The 21,622-nt window shown below is 51.4% G+C and overlaps 1 protein-coding gene across 1 annotated transcript in view; it reads left to right on the forward strand.

The window, feature by feature from the left end:
* Positions 1-3,164: 3,164 nt before the first annotated feature.
* The window catches only part of Mroh2a (maestro heat like repeat family member 2A), a 50,849-nt gene continuing 32,391 nt past the window's right edge, over positions 3,165-21,622 (forward strand). Inside the window, exons 1-17 of the mRNA XM_012949593.2 lie at positions 3,165-3,246; positions 3,423-3,604; positions 6,408-6,539; positions 6,705-6,867; positions 9,855-9,953; positions 10,740-10,891; positions 11,356-11,499; positions 12,078-12,170; positions 12,303-12,381; positions 12,488-12,601; positions 15,054-15,130; positions 16,419-16,538; positions 16,839-16,949; positions 18,667-18,814; positions 20,454-20,494; positions 20,985-21,126; positions 21,343-21,395. Of these exons, the coding sequence (XP_012805047.2) occupies positions 3,165-3,246; positions 3,423-3,604; positions 6,408-6,539; positions 6,705-6,867; positions 9,855-9,953; positions 10,740-10,891; positions 11,356-11,499; positions 12,078-12,170; positions 12,303-12,381; positions 12,488-12,601; positions 15,054-15,130; positions 16,419-16,538; positions 16,839-16,949; positions 18,667-18,814; positions 20,454-20,494; positions 20,985-21,126; positions 21,343-21,395 (1,932 nt within the window). The remainder of the gene's footprint in view (positions 3,247-3,422; positions 3,605-6,407; positions 6,540-6,704; positions 6,868-9,854; positions 9,954-10,739; positions 10,892-11,355; positions 11,500-12,077; positions 12,171-12,302; positions 12,382-12,487; positions 12,602-15,053; positions 15,131-16,418; positions 16,539-16,838; positions 16,950-18,666; positions 18,815-20,453; positions 20,495-20,984; positions 21,127-21,342; positions 21,396-21,622) is intronic.

The following is a 21,622-nucleotide window of genomic DNA, read 5'->3' on the forward strand; positions in this document are numbered from 1 at the left end:
AATAAAAATTTCTAGGTGGGCATGGTGGTACATGCCTTTAATCCCAGCACTTGGGAAGCTGAGGTAAGAGGATCACTATGAGTTCAAGGCCACTCAGAGACTACATAGTGAATTCTAGGCCAGCCTGGTCTAGAGTAAGTCCCTACCTTGAAAAACCAAAAACTGAAAAAAAAATTTATTTATTTATTTATTTATTTATTTTTATTTGACAGAGAGATAGGTGGGGAAGAATGGGCATACCAGAGCCTCTTGCCCCTGCAAACAAACTCCAGATGCATGTGCACTTTGTGCATCTGCTTTATGTGGGTACTAGGGGCTCAAACCTGAGCCCTGGGCTGGCAGGCTTTGCAAGTAAGTGCTTTTAACCACTGAGTCATCTCCCCAATCTGAGAAAAGGCTTATTAAGTGCATGCATGTAAGCTTATTTCTTATTTCCTGACCAGCTCCCATGGAAACAGATGGAAAGCTCAGTAGAGTGGGAGCAAGTACTAGAGGCTGACTTTGTGAAATGTGTGAGTCCAACTTCATTGTCATAATCAGAAAAAAAGTCTGTTCATCTTAGAAAACCAGAAGACTTGACTTATTTCCCAGTGACATCATGTCATAGTGTCCTATCTAGATTACTTGTTCAAGGACATTGCACTCTTTGCCATGCCTTACACACTCATTCTGTGTGTTATTTTAAAAGTTGGCCCCTTTCTGCACACCCCTGAGAGTCACATCCTTCCAGAATGATTTCGCAACTCTTCTCCTCAAAGAGGAATTTCTATTTCTCTACCTTTGAGTCCTGATTAGCTGGTAACTGGTCTCGACTGAGGGAGGTGATGAGTCTGGTTGCAAGTACTAACTCCCAGAGGCCCTTAGGTTTCACTTCTCCCTGGGACAGCCTGCTACATGGCACCTCAGTCACCCTCATCTCAGGCCCCAGCCAGACCTGAGCCATCCATTGACCATCATGTTCATGAGCATCCCCAATGTGCATGGCCAGACATGCTCAGATGAGCTCCACCAGCTAGGTGACCCATGGACTTGTGACAACAACAAGGGTTCTTGCAGACATTGAGTTTTAAGGTAGTTTGTTATACACCAACTGCAAACACACTCTTTTCTGCCCCTCAGTCCACATTCATTTACATGCTGTGTCCAAAGATCCCCAGAGGACAAAGGCATGTGCTCCTGCCTGGCACCCACCTCAGGCATGGAGACCACACTCCGCTGCCCTCAGTAGGCCTGAAATCAAGGTATGTGCAATCACATGACTTGAGTGATCGTTGAAAGCGAAGAGAAGGCACAGGGGGAGGGACAGGAGACAGTGGAAAGGGGGTGGTGTAAAACAGGGGCGCATGGACTCTTATTTTGTGCTGACTGAAGGGTCTCCACTGGGAAGAGCTAGAACAAGGCAGGGATTCATGGGAAGGATGTGTGCGGTGTGATGTGTGGAAACTCATCTTCTAACCGTCCAGATTCCATGAAGTAGAAGCAGGCACTGCTGGAAACACGAGTCCCTGGAGTGAGAGTGATCGAGTGGAGGGGTAGGAACTCCTGCTTGGCAGGATGAGTAAACAAAGTGGAATTTAACCAAGAAACCTCACGAAGCTCCATGTCTCCTGTGCCCTGTGATGCCTGGAGGATTCTCCCAAAGCTGATGTCTTTTCACTATATAAGCCAGTGGTCTGGACCATATCTCTGAGATGTAAGTGATGGGAAGATATTTTGGGGCCCACTTTTTATTTAGAGAAGAGGGTACCCATTCTCTTATCTGTCTTTGTAGTTCCTTATCTTCTAAGTATCCTGCTAGTGGAGGCACATTCCTGTGCATGAGCCAATCCATGCCACGGAAGAGTCCTTTCCCACCACCTCAGCGTCATCCCTGTCTCTCCTCTCCCAGATGCTCTGACCACCTCTAGGTCCTGGGCTCCACTGCTTCAGGAATTGGGTGTGAATCACCCCTACTCCCATTTCTGATTCCCAAACCGGCCACCATACATCTCACATACCTGTGGATATAGAAATGTTTAATGGCAACATGATATAGCGCTTGAATCCCCAGTCCCAAGCTCATACCCTGCTTGATACGGGGTCAGGGAGGCAGTTGGATCTCAGAGTTCCAAGGGCGTGGGGTCTAACGGTGGTGGTTCTGGTGAGAACCCCTCCCTGCAGGAGCCCTGGTCGTCATGGGTGCTCTCATGGAGGAGCCCAGCTATCTCACTTGGACAATGGATTTGACCATTGCTCTTATTTCTTTTGATGAATATTAGGCAAAGAGCAGAAATTTTTCTCATGGTAAATTTTTTGTTCTACCCACCAGAGGACTCTGTAAAAAGGTCAGCATTTAGGGGCCCAGAGTAGCTCTTTAGAGGATTTTCATGAAGGAGGGTTGACAGGGTGGGAAAAGGCCTGAGACAGGTTTGAGGAGGGAGGAGGGAGGAGCTTTCGTCCTCCCCTGCATATCTGTGTTGGCATGTAGGCCCTTAAGAAGCATGGGGCTGAAGAGCCCTTGAAGTGAGAGAGAGTAGTTCGTGCTTGTGTATGGTCACTGCAGCACAGGAAGGGCCTTCTGAACCAGCAGTATTGGGTAATTATCACCAAGTTAGTGCCTTCCAAGACCACCATGTGTAAGGAGAGTTTCTGTGGGGTGGGGGGCAGGAGTCGGATGTGACTTAGCTGGGTCCTTTGCTCAGGGTCTCAGAGGACTGGGCTATATTCCTTTCTGGAGCTCAAAGACTTCTTCCAAGGGCAACGTGACTATTGGCAGAATTCAGTTTCTTGTGACTACAGTATTGAATCCCCCAGTATCTTACCACACAGCCTCTCGATAAACAGACAACTCCCATCGCAGCAGCTTCCTTTTCAATAATAGCGGAATTTTCCCATTTGCTAAGACAGAGTCTTATGTGAATGGTGTCCCCATGAAGGTGACTTCTTGTCACCTTTGTCAACCATGTAACCTACTCAAGGGAGACACTTTACACAAGTACTGCTGTCTGATGTTACCCAGCTGAGATGGGACACCTCCTGTTTGCCTTCCTGGGTTAGAATGAACACTCATACTCAAGTGGGGGGGGGGGAATAAATGAGGGTGTGAACTATTGGGGGTCATCTTAGTGAGGGTTACCGCACTGAGTATTTTACATATCTCATCAATCTGAAAGGAGCTTGACGACATGGCCGAAGCAGACACTGACTTGACTGATGATATGGTGGAGGAACCAGAGTGCCTGGAACTTCCAGAACCCCAGGACGATGGTAAGCAGATGCTCATAGCCCTGCATTGCTGCACCTCTGGGCCACTCCCTCCCTCAAGGCAGCCCCTGCCCGAGTCTCACCATGGCAGGAGGCCACAGATGAAGCTGGCACCGTGCCAGGGGTGGGCGAGGCCCGGGATATGCCTCAAAACCATCCCTGTGCCATCTCTGTATCAGGTACCTTCCAACAAGTCACCAACCTCTTAAACATCATGGAGACTGAGTCAGCGAAGATGGACACCACGGGGGTAGGTGTGGACATGCGCAAGACACTGGCCTCCGTGATAATCACAGAGAAGGCCACCACCCATCCCTCTGTGGTGGTGAACGCTCTCATCCGCTGCCTGCAGGTGCCCGAGGTAGGGTCACTCCGTCCTCTGAGACCAGCCACCTTGGGCTGCCCGGGTGTCCATCTGCTGCTACTCAGCACACGTTTCTGACCATCGTGGGCACGGTGGTGCTGGGTGCTGAAGAGCAGAGAAAGGTGACACCAGAGGCCGGGCTGCTCAGGTTTCTGCTGTGGCATGCTGGGGTTGAGAGGCACCTGGCTGGAGCCTGCACTCTGGGTTAGCTGTTCAGGCTGTTACCACGTGAATGCACGGGGGAAAGAATGGAAGTTGATGCTATCGTCTGTTCTGGAGTGCAGAAGTCCAAGGTCAAGGGGCAGACACAGTCCCTGCTGAGGCTCTTCCAGCCTTGCAGGCAGCTGCCCTGTCACTGTGCTTGCAGTGGGGATGGAGAGAAAGAGAGAAAAGAGGGGGGGGAGAGGGAGAGAGGAAGGCTCTTCTGTATTTTTTTTTAACTTTGGTGGAAGTATATTGTCTTGATTATTTTGTGTTTCTTGAATTACAATGTAGAGATTTTTGCATTTGGGGTTAATTTGATGTTTGGCTTTTCTAATTATCTGCAGTATTCTTAGATGTATAAATCCGACATTATATCTTCAGGGTAGGAGTGTAAGGGGCCAGGTGTGACTCTTAATGACTTCCAGAGTAATAGCAGAAGTGACCCGAGGTGTTGGGTTTGCCTGGTATACAAGTGTTCTCGTAGGCTGTGTGGAGCAAAAGACAGGCAAATTCAACTGAACAAAATACACATTTAATCAAAACCAGCAGGGAGCATTTATGTAAGAGTGGAGATTAAAACAGACAGATCATCTAACAAAATCAAAGTCCCTAAGGGTCTATGTCACCCCACACCCTTAATCCTGCCAACTGGGAGGCTGAGATTTCTGGTCCGTCAAGTGTCCCAGGTCACCTTGGGGCGGAGAGCAACCCTGCCCCATGAGTGACTGAGGAAGAAGACAAAGGCACTATGAATCAGGAAGCCACAAAGGGCAACCCCCAAATACAGCTTGTTTAAGAATGGCAAAGCCAACCATCAGTCAGACGTAAGACATAACCTGCCCTGACGTGGAAGGCGCAATTAGCACCTCCACCGCAGGCCTGTATACCAGTTGTTTCTGGCAGATCCTGACCTGGTCTACGCAGACCCTGTTTCCTTTTGGGATGGCTTTGGTCTCTGCCATGTTGCGTGTCCACTTAGGTCCCTCTTTCCAGTGCTGTGGTCTCGGCCAGGCTAGCGGCCGGTGAGTCCACTGCTCTGACCACCTGTGCTGGATGCAGTGAAGCGGGTCTCCCTTCCCCAGGTCTCCGGTGGTTGCCGGCGTTGGAGATTGGGGGAGGGGCGGCTATGGAGGGTGCCTGAAGTTGTACCCGAGCTGCGTAGCTGATCCCCACCATCCTCTTCCTCAAGCATTCAGGACACACGAGTTTATGGGAGACGTCTGATTCAAACCACAACTAGTGAGCCGGCATCTCTCAGGGATGCTCTTATCTCTGCCCTCCCAGTGCTGAGATTATGGGCCGAACTGCCTCATGTCCCTTTTACCTGGATAGTAGGAGCCTGCTGTAAGCATTTTACTCACTGAGCCATTCCCCCCAGCCTGTGATCAACTCGTATATTCCACATGTGAGCGAGAACTTGAGGGGTTTGTCTTTCTATACCTGCCTCATTTGACTTCACACAATGTCTTCCAGGCCCTTCATGCTGTCACGAGTGACAGAATTTTATCTTTTATGGATACCGTATGTGAACTGTATTTGTGTATATATGCACACACGTCGCATTTTCTTTATCCACCCATGCACTCATGGGCATTTGCACTGAATCTGTGTCATGGGCTATTGTGAGTACACACCATGGTCAGTAAGTGTTTTTCTTTTTTGTTTTTCAAGGTAGGGTTTCACTCTAGCTCAGGCTGACCTGAAATTCAGTATATAGTCTCAGAGTGACCTTGAACTCATGTTGATCCTCCTACCTCTGCCTCCCAAATGCTGGGATTAACAGTGTGCACCAGGCCCAGCTCTAAGTATTCTCTTTTTTTTTTTTTTTTTTTTTTTGAGAGAGAAAAAGGGTGCATCAGGGCCTCCAGCCACTGCAAACAAACTCCAGACACGTACACCATCTTGTGCATCTGGCTTGGCTCCTGGGGAATCCAACGTGGGTCTTTTGGCTTTGCAGACAAGAACCTTAACTGCTAAGCCATCTCTTCAGCTCTCTAAGCATTATTCTTTTTTAAAATATAATTTACTTTTATTTATTTATTTATTTATTTATTTATTTATTTATTTATTTGAGAAAGAGAGAGAGGAAGGAGAGAGAGAGAGAATGGGCACACCAGGGCCCATAGCCACTGCAAATGAACTTCAGATGTGTATGCCCCCTTGTGCATCTGGCTTACGTGGGTACTGGGGAACTGAACCTGAGTCCCTTGGCTTTGCAGGCAAATGCCTTAACTGCTAAGCTGTCTCTCCAGCCCCTTTACCTAAAGGCTGGCCTCAGCATCATTTTTCTGGGTGAAGCAAAGTGCAAATTGAGCCTATCAGCCTCCTTGAATTTGCTTTGGACCTCTAGAGATGCGTTCTCAGTGTGGTGATGTGACTCCCACGGGAGTGAAGCTGATTAGTGGGGATGAAGAAAATTCTGCTTTTTTGTGTGTGGAACATAGAGCGTACACAAGCACACCTGTAATCTATCTAGAAGGCAGTGGTCATCTTCTCCACACGGGGTGCAAAAGAGGAGGAAGAGAGGGACAGAAGGTAGCATGATGGGGCGGGGACAAGAGCCGTCCCCCTGCCACCTGCCCTGCTTGCTTTGCAGATATCCACCCAGCGCAAGGTGAACATCTACAGCACCCTGCAGGAGATTATCCGGCAGGAGGGGGAGCTGGAGGAGAACTGCGTGCAGAGGCTGCTGGCCATTGCCTCCCAAGAGATGAGGGACCTCCCCGAGGTATCTGGACCTGCGCTGCACTGTGCCTGGGTGCCCGCCGGTGGGCTTGACCTGGGATGGCGCTGAGGCAGGCTGAGCCCAAAGAAACCAGGAGGGGAGAGGTACGACTCCAGGTGGGTCTTACAGAGACCCAGCCCGTGGTGGCACCTTTTCTGTCTCCTGCAGCAGGAGAGCTGTGAGAAGGCAGAGGCGGCCAGTGACACTCTGGTGGCTCTGTCCCGAAACCACTTCAGCTTGGTCATGTACGAGCTGCAGCACCACCTCAAGCCCCTAGACCTCACCGATGAGTTCGTCATTGTCACCTTGGCCAAGATGGCCCACAGCAACGGTATGGCTCTGATCCCGGCCCAGGGACACTTGCTGGTCTCCATACGACAGCCTCTGCTGGTTTCTGAGCCCACACTCTTCCATTTCCCTCCCTTCTCTGTAGGATTACTTCCTTTCGTCCCCATACATCTGTTTCCCACTGTTAGAATCCTGTCTCTTTTCCTTTTATTCCTCTTTCCTCCTCCACCTTTCTCCTTCCTCCTCTCTTGCTCTCTGCCCTATTGTTTTCTGTCTTCTCACCTGTCTTCATCTCTTTCTGCTTCTCTCCTCCTTTCATAAACGTGCGTTGAGCTCTGTTCCAGGTGGCATGGGCCCCAGTGATGAATGAAAGCTGTGGGTCCCCTTCCTGAGGGCGGGGGACTAGATACAAATAAACAGGAAAAGAGATGTGTGTAAGATCACATGACAGATATGAGTGCAGACCAATGGCCGTTGGAGACCAGGATGAGGGGAGACTCCCCAGGTGAGTGATCACACTCCAGCTAAGACCCAAAGGTGTTCCTGTGAAGAACAGGACACAGAGAACATTCCACTGGGAGTGAACACCCTTTGCAAAGGTCCCAGGGCAGGAAAGAACTGGGTTGCTTTGAAGAACTGAGAGGTGACTATGGCTGGAGGTGCAGAGTGAGGCAATGGTTTTTTTAGTTGTTTGTTTTGTTTTGTTTGGCAGTGAGTGAGAGGGACAGATAGGCAAGGCCAGTGCTCCCAGGAGTCTGGGCTTCACTAAGGGCTCTAGGAGGCTAGTGAAGCCTCTGAGCTGCAGTGTGATCTGATGACCCTGAGGTTCCAGGAAGCATGCTCCAGCCACTGTGTGCATAGAGAAGAGCTGGAAGGTGTGCAGAGGGAGGGATGGTGGTTGGACTGGGATGCATTTGGTAGACAGCAGGCAGCAATGGATGGGCCCTGGCTGATGGAACTTGCTGGTGCATTGAGTCGAGAGGGAAGACGGGGGTCACTCCCAAGACAAGAAACCTAGGGAGAAAGTTCAAGGATTCAAACAGAAGATCAGTTTTGAGAGGGATCCCAGCTGAGAGGTCAGGTTGTCAGTAGATTTATGGATGCAGAAGTCCGAGGGCAGGCCTAGGAATGTTCTTCCTGTAGCCTTGGCTTGCAGGTGATGTTCAAGGTCATTGTCACCTAGTAAGTGAGAATAGAGAGGGAGGAGCTGGGAGCAGGAGCCCAGCATGTAGGGTCCTTGTCACGGAGACATCTTAGGAGACATCTCAAGAGTACTGGCCGAGTGGTGTGAGGCTTCTGGGATAAGGGTGTACTGATGCTCCTCGGTTTATGATTGCAAAGGTAAAATACCCTTCAGGCAAAGCATAGAGTCCACCTGACCCACTGACAGTCTAGTATAGGTGCGCAGTGGGCTGCACCTCCTTCTCTACATAGCAGTGCGCTTCCCGAGGCTGTGAGATGAGTGCTCTCGTATCTCCAACCAGCTCAGGAGAAGGTTCCAAGTCAAAGGTGGAACTGTGGCTTCCACTGACCGCGGGTCACTTTTGCAGAATGCAGAGCAGACCCTCACAAGTCGGAACCACCTGCAGTCCAGAAAGGGTCTAGGCACCAGAGTGCCCATTTCTGCCCAGGAACAGCATGACCATGTTGGAGTAGCGAGAAGCTCTGTGACCTGTTAGGAACAGAGGCCTAGCTGGGTGGAGGAGAAATGGGGATGGGAAGTAGAGGTTCAAAGGAGGGCCTGGGCCTATGGTACTAACATCAAAGACTCAGAGGGAGAGGCCCAGCCAGGCAGGCACATGTGGATGGATTCCACTATTTTACCATTGGAAATGCACACGATTTCATCGCTGAATCTGAGGCAGGCAGGGTTGCACAGTCAGTATCAGTGGAGAGACTAGGATTAGAAGGAGGAACAAGCCTGGGGAGGGGTGGAGGGCTCTGTCATGGGATTTTTTTTTTTCCTTCTATATCTGGGCCTTTTGCCCTCTCTCAGTCACTCTTGTCTGCCACCATCCATCAAAGAACCAAGGATACTGGACATGGTGGTTTGAATGTGAAAGGCCCCCCATAGCCCCATGTGCTTGTGATTCAGCTGGCTGGTGGAGCCTTTGGGAGGAGGAGCCTTTGGGAGGGGCGTGTCACTGGGGGAAGACCTTGAGGCTTATTAACCCTCCTGTAAGCCCAGTGCTTTCACTACTTCCATCTGGATACGCAATGTTGAGGTCACCTTATTGCCTGTACGAAACATCTGAGAAAAGCAGCTAGCAAGAGGAAAGGGTTTATATTGGCTTACAGCCTCAGGGGAGGATTCGTGGTGGCAGGGAAAACATGGCATGGGCATCACTTCTTGCCACAGCAGATGGAAGATAGCAAGAGAGTGAGTTGAACTATGGCACAGGGGAGCTGGTTATAACACCTCAAAGCCGATCCCCAGAAACACAGCTTTGCCAGAAAGGCTCCACCTTCCAAACTGCCGCCAGCTGGGGACTGACATTTCAAATCGCTTGAGATTATGGGGGACACCTGATTCAAACTAGCATGTCACACAAGAGGTGAGCCAGCTTCCTGCTCCTGTTATGGATGCTTCCTCCTCACCATAGTAAAACTTCCCCCCTGAACATATAAGCCTGAAATAAACCCTTTTCCTCCCATCAGCTGCTTCTGGTCAGGTGTTTTGTCCCAGCAACAGGAAAGTAACTGCAACACTGGGGGACCTCTCAGGAGTCCGACACATGCCCCTGAGACAATGAGTCTCTGTGTCCCCTCCCCCTGTCTCCTTCCCTGATCCTCTGTCCCTCCCTTGGGCCCTGTTCCTGCTCTCCTGCCTATCTTCTTTTCCCTTTCTCCTACTTTTAGCTCATTCCTTAAGCTGACCCCACGCTGTTTCCTGTGATGCCCGCCATAGCACAGGGGTTCCTGGCTCTGTACTATATAGTATGCAGGCAGTGCAGGAGGGAGTAATCACGACCTCTCTGCCTTCTCCCACCTCACTCCTTCCCTGACATGTGTCCTCTCTCCATCCCACAGTGTTTGAGTTCATGCCGTACATGGGCATCACCCTGGCAACCATATTTACAATGCTGAGACTTGCCAATGAAGCCAAGATGCGCCAGGTGATCTGTAGTGGTACGTGTCCCACTTGGGCCTGCAGGTCTGGCTTGATCAGGGTGCTAGAGGAAGGAACAAAAGTAAAAAAACAACAGAAATAAATGTCAATTTCTTTTTCTTTTTTTTTTTTTTTTTTTTTTTGAGGTAGGTTTCACTCTAGCTCAGGCTGACCTGCAATTTACTATATAGTCCCAGGGTAGCCTTGAACTCATGGCTATCTTTTACCTCTGCCTCCCAAGTGCTGGGATTAAAGGTGTGCACCACCACACCCGGTTTAAAGGTTGTTAATTTCTTTTGCGCAAACAATTGGCTCAGTCTCCTACTTGGCTTGGCCTGTGATCCATTCTCTTGGGGCCAGGTGGCTGAGACATGTGAGTACCTTTATGGCCTCCACTCTGGTTCCAGCTTACTCTATACTTAAGCATTTCAGAAGGCCAGACAAGAGTAATGGACATTTGTAGGTAAAGCAGGGTTGGAAAGTGCTCTCCATTGGGGCTTGTCTCAGAGAAGATCTTTGATGCTATTTCAACCTTGCTCCAAGATTTGGTCACTTAACAGTGGTATGAGCCAAGAAATCCACATGCTTGAGAAAAAAAGAGGTTGGTGTATTTGATGCTGTCTACACTGGAGGAATCCTCATGATGGGGGATAGTCACTCCAGATGCCACCCTTGACCCTGCATCCACCTAAGGGGGTGGAATCAGAGGGGCTGACAGGGCAGAGAGGAGGGTCTTAGCGGGCTGGTAAAGTGTGGCTTCACCCCCTGGCCACTCTGGCCCCATCTTCCTGTCCCGCTGCCGGCAGCCATGGAGACCTTCTGTGAGACGGTGCAGTTTTACCTGCGGCACCTGGAGGACAGCCTGTACCCGGTGATGACTGAGGAGCAGTTCGCTGTCAAGCTCTTTCCCATGTATCGCTACTTTGTGACCGTGTGGCTGCGCCACCACAATCTCGAGGTGAGACATGACCTTCCTGGAGAGCCCCCCACTTTCCACACTGGGGGTCTCTGGGTCCAACCTCATTTCTGGGGTCTCAGGGAGCCTGGGGTCCAGCAGGTGTTATGTAGTGGCGTGGACCCACAAGACTTTATTTTCCCCCCAGAGAAGTGTTAGGTGGGGTCTTGGTGTGTGAGGACACTTGTCCCATGCTGGCACTCTCTGTCTGTAGAAGCTGTTTCCATGACAACCCTACAGGACAGGACACCTTTACACAGTGTTAAGCATGTACTCAAGGCCACTGGTTCCTGAGTGGGACCCACATCAGGCGGTCTAGCCATGCGGCCATGAGCGGAGGCCTTAGAGAGAGGCCTGGACTCTGTCCTGAGTCCCTTCTGTGTAAGGCTGTATGGAGGCCTCAGACTGTATGGCTGGGCCTGAGGTCGTGGCCTTGCTGGGGCCCTGGAACCTCACTTTCTGTGCAGGTGAAGTTGGGGGTCATCAAATCCCTGAAGCCCATGCTGAGCCTCCTCCTGCCCAACGATGACCTGCGGGAACAGGTCTACGACTACATCCCTCTGCTGCTGGCTGAGTTCCAGGGTGGCCTGGAGGCCCTCTTTATCACGCAGGTGAGGATCAGACTTAGGGAACCTGGGTCCCTCTTGCAGTTACTTTCTGGTTACTGGGATAAGCACCTGACCAAAAGTAGCTTATGGGAGGAGAGAATTTATTTTGGCTTACAGACTCAAGGGGAAGCTCACGATGGCAGGGGAAAGCATGGCATGAACAGAGGCTGGACATCACCTCTGCCACCGCAGGTGGAAAACAACAGCAAAAGAGGGAGCCAAACTATGGCAAGGGGTGCTGGCTATGTAACACACCCCCAACAACACACCTTATTCAGCAAGTCTCCACCTCCCAAATTCCCTCAACCCAGGGACCAAGCACATGAGTTTATAAGGGTCACCTCATTCAAATCACCACAGTCCCCAAAGGTGCAGGGAGAACAGGCGTCAGCAGGCCTAATCGCCGTGCCTTAAAAAGTTATTAGGTTTCCTTTTTGGTAACTTGATAATTCGGTTTTCAAGTGTGAAATTTGTAGGCGATAACACAGCGTCACACTATCAAAAGGCTGAGCATCCCTGGTAGAGTGTACCTACGTCAGTGGACGGTCACCTGCAACCAGCCATCTGTCCATCCACTGCAGGTCTTGAGGCAGATTCTAGAAATGTCGGTCACCACCAACACTCCCATACCCCCAATGCTGCTGCAGCCCATTTTCACAGAACTGCACACCCAGGTGAGGAGGCCAGTGAGGCCCTTCCTGGGGTGGGTCAGCAGGAGGTGGCTAAGAGAGCTGGCTTGCCTCCCACATCCCACTGGGGGGTGGGGCAGGCACTGCCCGGTAGCCCCTGTGATCTCCCCATCCTAGGTGTGCACCAAGGCCCCAGCCCAGCACCAGTTCAGCAGTCAGAATCTGACGGAGATCGTGCACTGCTTCGTGGCCCTGGGTGAGGTCTGCAGAGCCCAGGGGGGCTCAGGCCCTGGGCGCTCAGGAACTGAAGCCGTCATCCCGGCCCAGCAGCCGTGACTGATGCGTTCCTTCCCCCTCTGCAGCTCGCTCCTACCCCAAGGAGCTCATGAGGTTCTGCTTCAGCCAGGTGGAGCTGAGCAAGGAGGCCATCCGTGTCGGGACGCTGGCCCTCATCCGGGCGGTGGTGAGCGCGGATGGTGAGTGGAGACGGGCAGGCTGGATGGACAGGTGGGGGAGGGGAGGCTGTGCCTCCTGGTTCTGAGCTGCTGCTGGTGTCCTGTTTTCAGACATTGCTGACTGGGCCAAGCGTCTTGGCCTGCTTTACATTTTCTAACCTTGAACCTAACCAGCACCGTGGCCGTCCCAACATCACCCTCTGAGTTCGACTTTCACCCTGTTAGCCTCAATCCTGCTACTGACCTCAGGGGTTTGGTCAAAGGCTGGCTCATACAATGAACTACCATGCAAGCATGGCCCATAAACCCCACACAATGGATGCCCACCTTCAGCACCCGACTCTAATTCCAATGCCCCAAATCTATCCCTAGCCTTGGCATCAAAGGCCGCTGTCTAGGGCAACTCCACATGAATTTGAGCAGGGTGCCCTCTGTGGACATTACATGGCTCTGCAGGCACATAATGGCCAGAAGAGCCTGGGCAGTTTCCACTGAGCATCAAAGCTGCCTGCCTTCCGGTAGTGCGTGGCTGAGGTGACTGTATAAGAGGGACCTCCCACTGACACTGAGCCCCTCTCTCAGAGAAATGAACATGTAAGTGACAATGAGACCCTTTCCTCCTCCTTGATGGACAGAGATGGCAAAAATATCAATTGGCCTGGCTTATTTTTCCAAAAGGCCAGCTAGCTAAAATATTTTTGGTTTTGCAAGCCACCCAGTTTCTTCCTTCCTTTCTTTTATTTTTTGGTATTTCAAGGTAGGGTCTCACTCTAGTCCAGGCTGACCTCAAATTCACTCTGTAGTCTCAGGGTGGCCTTGAACTCACAGCAATCCTTCTACCACTGCCTCCCAAATTCTGGGATTAAAGACATATGCATGGATGCATGGCAAGCCACACAGTTTCTGTGATGATTATTAAACTCGGTATAGCAAAAGCAGTTGTAAAATGCTAAGCATAACTATATTCAATAAAACTCCATTTACAAAAGCAGGTTTGGGGATGGGTACAGCCCTTACTCCTCACCCTGAGGTTGTGGGAAACCACCTTCACCTTTTGTTGAAGGGTTTCAATTGCTAAGCTAGTCTGGGTGCTCAGTTGGATAGGAACTGAACCTTGGGTCCAACAAGCCAACTTCTCGACACTTGTCCCAAGGGAAGGATTGCCCAGAGAACTGGACCACAGTGTTTATGATAACATTGTGCTAAAAGTGACAGTGATCTCCATGGCTTTCTATCAGGGATTTGTGGAAGAAATGATAGTGAATCCACATAAAGGAATATCACACAGTCACTAAAAGAGTTGTGGTCAAGTATGCACTTTGTCATTGATCTATATCAAGTATGACTCTACCAGGCAGGACAGTGTGCTCAGAACGGCCTCAGTTACATGATGGACAAGTATATTCAATCATGACCAACTGCTTTAGGAGGATTCTCCTATCCAGTTAGGACCAGTGGTTTTTTTGGGGGGGGAGGGTATTTTTTTCAAGGTAGGGTCTCACTCTAGCCCAGGCTGACCTGGAATTCACTATGGAGTCTCAGGGTGGCCTTGAACTCACGGTGATCCTCCTACCTCTGCCTCCCAAGTGCTGGGATTAAAGGCGTGCGCCATCATGCCCAGCTAGGACCAGTGTTTTTTTTTATTTCAGTCTTGTGATGAACCTGTAGCATTTTTATGATGAGGCAAGAACTTTCCCTGCTGGAGGTGAAGGCTCTGAACCCCACCAGCATTCTCCCCCAGGGCCTGGTGACCCACACTTCCACCTGCTCTCATTTCCTCCCTCAGTGGTGACTCAGCAACTCTTGGTCTTGAATGTGGTATCAAGCTGGATGCCTAACTGTGCCTCAGTCCACTATGGACCTCTCCAGAACCTTCTCAGGGCTCTTTCCTACCTCCCTGACTCTTGCTCTGTCCTAAATTGTGCAGGGTAAGATCAGCAAACGTGCACCTCACTGGCACGTGTGGGCGGAGCACTGTGCTGGCTCCTTGCTCTCAGCAGACCTGGGAGGGAGGCACTGCTCATCATAGTGACGCACTAGAAGTGGGGGCACCGATAGGCTCAGTAGCTCACCGGAGGTCACACAGCTGGGATGTGGTGGAGCCAGGATCCCCCCGAGGCAGCCTGGCAGGGAGCCCACACTCTTCATGGCTGTACTGTGCAGCCCTGCACCCAGCTGTGGGGAGTCAGTGAGGACCTAGCTCTGGTGAGGACCTTGACCTCAGGGGAGTCCACCTGGGTCCACGGAGGCTCATATTCAGCAACAGCCTAGGGAACCTGGGTTGCAGGGCAGGGTGCCGCTGCACGTTCTGAGAGAAGAAGGCTGTGCCCAGGCACACCTGACCAGTGAGAAGCCCGAGGAAGTGCTCTGAGCGTATGGCAGTTGGAGGGTACTGAACACCAGGTGACACACAGGCATGCCAGCTTGTCCCCTGTCTGAGCCACGGTCTCCCAGGTGAGTCTTCCCCTTTCAGACCCCAAAATGAACATCAGGACCATCTACCTGGCCATCCGGGTCGTCAAGAACACCCTCTCCGACACCAGGTCCAAGGTAACGGGGAAGGGGTCCTACCCAGGCAGCTGGCTCTGAGGGGCAGAGGCCTCAGATGGAACATCTGATCTGGTCTTGGCTTGTCCTGAGCAGACACTCCGGCTCCTTCTCACCCAGGCCCTGGGATTTTCAAGTGATGTGCTTGTGCCCAGACTCTGCCCTGTAGCAGGGAGAGGCTACTGCCTTGGCAGAAGCTTGTCTAATCTTCAGCACTTGTGATACCACCAACAGAGGAGCACCCCCACACACACACACACACACTGACCCCAAGTTGGCGGAAAACCACAGTCTGGGACTCCGCAGCAACATAGCCAGCTCGGGGTGCTGATCCGGTTGGGAAGGGGGTGCCAGGGTGGTGTGGCTGCACAGTGGTTTGAAGGACTGTGGGTTGCGGGGAGGAGTGTTAGAACTGGAGATTTATTTTTTTTAAATTTTTTTTGTTCATTTTTTATTTATTTATTTGAGAGTGACAGACAGAGAGAAAGACAGATAGAGGGAGAGAGAGAGAATGGGCGCGCCAGGGCTTCCAGCCTCTGCAAACGAACTCCAGACGCGTGCGCCCCCTTGTGCATCTGGCTAACGTGGGACCTGGGGAACCGAGCCTCGAACCGGGGTCCTTAGGCTTCACAGGCAAGCGCTTAACCGCTAAGCCATCTCTCCAGCCCAGAACTGGAGATTTAAATAGAGCTGACTTCAAAATCTGAATGCTGTCTAGACGAGAGCGATAAGGCTGGTTTTGAGTCTCCCCCTCCCCCTCGTACAGTGACTCTCCCTGTGTTAAGCCTCAGGACGCTCAGGGTAAAAGATGACTTATGGGCTGGGGTGATGGCTTAATGGCTAAGGTGCTTGCCTAAAAAGCCCGAGGACCTGGGTTCGATTCCCTAGTACCCATGTAAGCTAGATGCACAAGGTGGCTCATGTTTCTAGAGTTTATTTGCAGTGGCAGGAGGCCCTAGTGTGCCCATTCTCTCTATGTATATCTGTCTCTTCCCCACCTCTTTCTCAAATAAATCAATAAATTTTAAAGAAAAGGTGGTTCACCCCACTAGGCCTGCTAAGCTGGAAGGGGTGGGAGTGTCTCGAAAGGACTGCATGTGTGAACATTGCAGAGTGAGGTCTTCTGATGAGGCAAGGGGAGGTGCGCAGGTTGGCAGTAACCCACTGGGTCCTAAAGCCCCTTCCAGCCCAAGGCATCCCCAAGTCCTAGGTTTTCTCATGTCACAGGACTGGTTGTTAGGTGCAGAGACCCCTGCCAGGAGCCCCAACATGTCCTCACCCTGTCCCCTAGGTAAGGATGGCTATTCTGCGAATCATCAGCCAGTTGGTTCTGTCTGGCTTCCAGGAGAAGATCAAAGGCTGGGGTCTGAAATACGTGTCTGTGCAGCTCACCTTATCCACCTACAAATTGGTGAGCGAGCCCAGCATTCACACATGAGGCAACTGGAACTGGGTTCAACTGGCTTTGGCATCCAAGGCACCCAGCAGAGAGCCTCGCTGTGCCCACTTAGGCCTGTGTAGATGCTCCTGGTATAAAAGCAGGGACTTATTGCAGATCCAAACCAGATGTGAATGTCACCCAGGCATGAGATCCGTGCACAGCCCTGAGCATCCTCAGTGCCTGGGCAGAGAGGCCCCTTGGGAGCAAGGAGACACCCCTGAATCCATGGCAGGGCCCTGCCTGCAGGGATGTCTCCATTCTGCCTTGCAGACAAATCGTCGGGACAGCTTTTATCAGAGGGACTTAGAGGAGAAGATGGTCCACAAAGTCACCATGGAGACTGTGAAAATCATCACTTCTTCCATCAGTGGCATGACCAACGTGAGCGAGCCCATCCTCCACCCAGTGGGCCATCACGTGCAGCTAGGAGAGGGACCGAGCATGCTCAGTTCCCACACTTTCCCCTTCTCCCATTCCCACCTGCTAATCACCTGAGCTCTCATTCTCCAAGTCTAGTCCCAGAGATAGGCCCTTAGTAAAAACCTACTATGCCCAGTGACCAGGGCAGTGACTGGCACACAGTAGGTCTCAATATTCCTTCACTGCCTGAAACGTGTCAGTTCTTTCAAAGCTCCTGTAGTTCAGGTGTGTGTGTGTCTGTGTGTAAGGAACTGTCCCTCAGTTAGTAAATTCAGCTAGGAGGGCTCAGTATGACCACTAGGATCCCATAGGTTATAAGAGAAACAAATGTATCAACTTTTATTTAAAAAAATAACAACATATAATGAAAATATATCATGAGGGCATCAAGGAAAAAATGATTATCCACTAAGTAAAGCCATAGGCCAGAGTCTTCCTGCCTAATGGCAGCTCGCTTCGCAGAAACAGTGAGAACGATAAAAGCTATCGATCACAGAGAGTCTACGTGTGGCAAGGACTACAGATGTGTACAATGTGTGTGTTCTCATTTAATTCTTGGGTGGGTTCTCTTATTTCCTTACCCAGTGCAGATGATAGAACTAATTTTTTGTTTGTTTGTTTATTTTGTTTTTTGAGGTAGGGCCTTGTTCTAGCCCAGGCTGACCTGGAATTCACTATGTAGTTTCAGGGTGGCCTCGAACTCACGGTGATCCTCCTACCTCTGCCTCAAGTGCTGGGATTAAAGGCCTGCGCCACCACGCCCAGCTGATGGTAGAACTAATCTTGCTTGATGACTGACAGTTGGCACACCATAGAGCCAATATTCAAATACCCTGTCGAATTTACCACGCTGCCCTTCCAGATCAATCCAGGTGGCTGGAGAAGCTCCATCTACTGTGGGAGTCTCTCTCTAAATTGCTAGAGTTGGGGTGAGGTGAAAGGGACCTCGATGAGCTGAAGGAATTGGTTAGCCAAGGAGAGAAGAGGCAAGAGCTTGATCAGTGACAAGGAAGACACGTCTAGTCTGACTTGTTTCGTGCGCTTGACTGCCACCGTGGTAGAGCTGGCAAGCGCAAAATGCGCAGGGCAGGCTGGAGGCTGGAGATCAGGCACAAGGGCAAGCTGCTGTGTGGTGGCAGAAATTGTTTTTCTCTTGAAGTGTTCTGCTCTCAAAGACCTTTCCACGGCCCGGATGAGACCCGCCACATTCACGGACATCTTTAGGGTCGTGGGCACTCGCCACAGCGCTGAAACCCCATCACAGCAATGCTAGATTAGTGCTTGAATGAGCGATAACCCCGAGCCAAGTTGACAAATTTGACCATCAGCGCTGGTCACCCCACAACACAAGCACAGCTGGGTCACTCGCCCAACATGTAGCACCAGAGGATTTGGGATCCAGAGGAGGGCCCTGAACAAGAGTGGGTGCAGAGTTAGCATGAAGTGGGCAGGGGTTGGGGCTTGGTAGAGAGCCTGCGAGCTCAGCTGTGTGGCTGCCATCTAGTGTCCCTGACAAAGACCATGGTTAGTTAGCAACAGACTCCCTTGAGGGCTGAGTGTGTCAGTGTTCTGGACAGCTGTGGGGGTGTTAGGTGAGGCCCAGACTGTGGGTGGAGCCTGACCCATCTTGGGCACATGCTCACTGGTCCTGGGCCTCACTTCTCCCACCCTGCCTCAGGAGTTCTGGGTGAGGCTCCTGTGCTACATCATGGAGACGGACTACACTGAGGCCTTGACCCCCATCTGCATCAGCCTCACAAACCTGGCAGAGAACCAGATGCGTGGCAAGGACCCCGAGGCCAGCGTGGCCGGCAAGAGCAAGCATGGTGGGCAGCCTCCCCGGTCAGCTGGTGGGGCTGGGCAGGTGGTCTGGCTTCTTGTCCAACCAAAGTTCCCCTCATCCAAGAAGCATCCAGAATCCTCCTTGCCATGCCTGAGGAAACGTTAAAATCCCACAGCCTTCCCCCTCCCCGCCCTCCGGCCTCCCCCGCCCCCCCAGCTCATTCCCCATGTCCCCATGTCCCCATGTCCCTAGCCCACATGGTTGTATGGGAGGCAGCTCCTGAGCCGGCCCCTCTCCAGCGGTGGCCTTTATGCACCTCTGCTCTGTCCAGCTTCTCTAAGACAGCCAGGGGAATTAGAGCATCCCAACAATTACTCCGTCGAGCAGCCCCGCTGTGGTCCACCCAGGTTCCCAGTGACAGCGCCACCTACTGCATGTTGCTGCTGTCCCTTCCCTCCCAGTCTTAAAAATCTCATGTGTGTGTGTGTGTTTATGATGTGTGTGTTTTTGATGTTTATATGTTTATAATGTATGCATGCTTATGTTTGTTTATTTATGATGTGTATGTGTTTATGATGTGTGTGTCTATGGTGTGTGTGTTTATGATGCGTGTGTGTTTATGATGTGAGTGTGTTTATGATGTGTGTGTGTGGTTATGATGTGTATGTGGTTATGATATGTGTGTTAAGGTGTGTGTGTGGTTATGGTGTGTGTGTTTATGATGTGTGTGTTTATAGTGTGTGTGTGTTTATGGTGTGTATTTATAATGTGTGTGTTTATGATGTGTGTGTGTTTGTGGTATGTGTGCTTATGATGTGTGTGTGTGTTTGTGGTATGTGTGTTTATGATGTGTGTGTGTGTGTTTATGGTGTGTGTGTTTATAGTGTGTGTATGTTTATGATGTGTGTGTTTATGATGTATGTGTGTTTATGTGTGTGTGTGTTTGTGGTGTGTGTGTGTGTTTGTGGTATGTGTGTGTTTATGATGTGTGTGTGTGTTTGTGGTGTGTGTGTGTTTGTGGTATGTGTGTGTTTATGATGTGTGTGTGTGTTTATGGTGTGTGTGTGTTTATGGTGTGTGTGTGTTTATGGTGTGTGTGTTTTTATGATGTGTGTGTTTATGGTGTGTGTGCACACTGTAGTGCACAGGTAGAAGTCAGAGGAAAACCCTGGGCTATTGGACGTCACCTTCCACCTTTTTTGAGGCAGCATTTCTTACTGTTTGCTACTGTGTGCCCAAGGCTGCCTGGCCCGTGAGCTTCTTGGGAGACCCCTGCATGTGCCTCACATCTCATGATAGAAATGCCGGCGTGACAGCCTGTGGCTGGCTTTCTGCAGGCTCTGGGGATCCAGACACAGGCTCTTATTCTTCTACAGCAAGCGCTCTCTCACTGAGACACTCTTGAACCCGGTTCCCTTCCGCTTCTGGGCCTAAAGGAGCTGCTCTCACGGGCCTGGGGCTCGGCAGGGATGCATCTGCTAGACCTGGCCCCTGGCCCATCAACAAGATGCTCCCCTTTTCCCAGGGGATGTCAACTATGTCCTTTGTAGGAAAATCCCTGTGCGGACTCATTCTTCTTTGGGGGCAGGCAATGGGATCATGCTGGGGAAGCCCCTTCCTGGGTCAAGAAATTTCTGGTATGGGCCAAATAGCCTCAGCTGGGCTCACTTCTCCTTCCTCAGTGGACCTGCCTGCACCCCAGAAGCTGCTGGCCCGTCTTCTGGTGAGTGGCTGACCTGATATGCCCTGGCCTGGCATGGCCAGGCCTTCTGGCACCTCTCCCCTGAGTTCCTTATTTCCAGAGCCCCAGAGGGAGTGAGGAGCCAGGGTATGAGAAGAGAGCTGGACAGGTCCCTATTGTCCCTCCCGGAAGGATGTGTCAGGGGCAGTGTGCTTAGATGGCCAGGACCTGGCCTGGGTCTTCTCTTGGGTTTCTAAGTCCAGAGCATTAGTCCACCTCAGGGTGGCCAGTCCTGTGGGCCCTAGTCCATGTTGCACTGAACCTCAGGGTGGGGAAGGAGCCTAGGCCTGGCCTCTTATCCCCCTCCTTCCTGTGGTGTCCTGTGCACGGGCCTCTCTAGCCAGGAGCACCCCAGAGTCTGTTTGAAATTCCTCACCCTGCTAGAGTCTCCTCTTTATAATGACAACCGTGAGGTCCAGGATGGGGAGTAAGGTGCTGGGCCCCTGCTCACTGGCATCCGGCTGCCCTCCAGGTACTGATGTCGTCACCCTACAAAGGGGAGGGCCGGGGGATAGCCATGCTTAACCTCCTGAGGACACTGAGCCAGAGCATCGCGCCCTCCATGGCTGACATGTGGGAGACGGAGATCCCGCTGCTGGTCCAGTACCTGGAAGGTGAGGTGCCCACTCCTCGTGCATGCCGGGACACCAGTCACGTGGCTTGAACAATGGGAGTCTAGGTTCTGGGTGGACTCCTGCAGTCTGTCTTGGCCCTGAGAATTGCCTGAGCAGCTTGGAGAGGTGGGATGGTTGTGATTCAGGGCAGAGGGGCTGACAAGGAAGGAAGAGCAGGAGCGAGCAGCCGGTGAGGCCATGTGTGCGCTCTTGCAGAACACACCGAGTTTACTTGGAATCAGAAGACCTGGGAGGACAAGCTGATTCAGGTAAAGGGATGACCAGTCTTCCGAGGGCAGGGGGGCGGGGAGCAGAGACATGGGAAGGCACTTAGTGGGCTTGGAATGTGGAGAGTCTAGGATTCCATTAAACGCATGTTTCCCCTCTGTTAGAGAACACTTGGCAAGTAGATGGCTATTCCTAACAGTAGGGGAGAAGTGGCCGGGCCAGTGCCTGCAAAAGGAGCACCCCATTCAGGAGTGCCTAGACCTACAGC

Source organism: Jaculus jaculus, chromosome 4 (assembly GCF_020740685.1).
Source record: "Jaculus jaculus isolate mJacJac1 chromosome 4, mJacJac1.mat.Y.cur, whole genome shotgun sequence".
NCBI classification, from domain to species: domain Eukaryota; kingdom Metazoa; phylum Chordata; class Mammalia; order Rodentia; family Dipodidae; genus Jaculus; species Jaculus jaculus.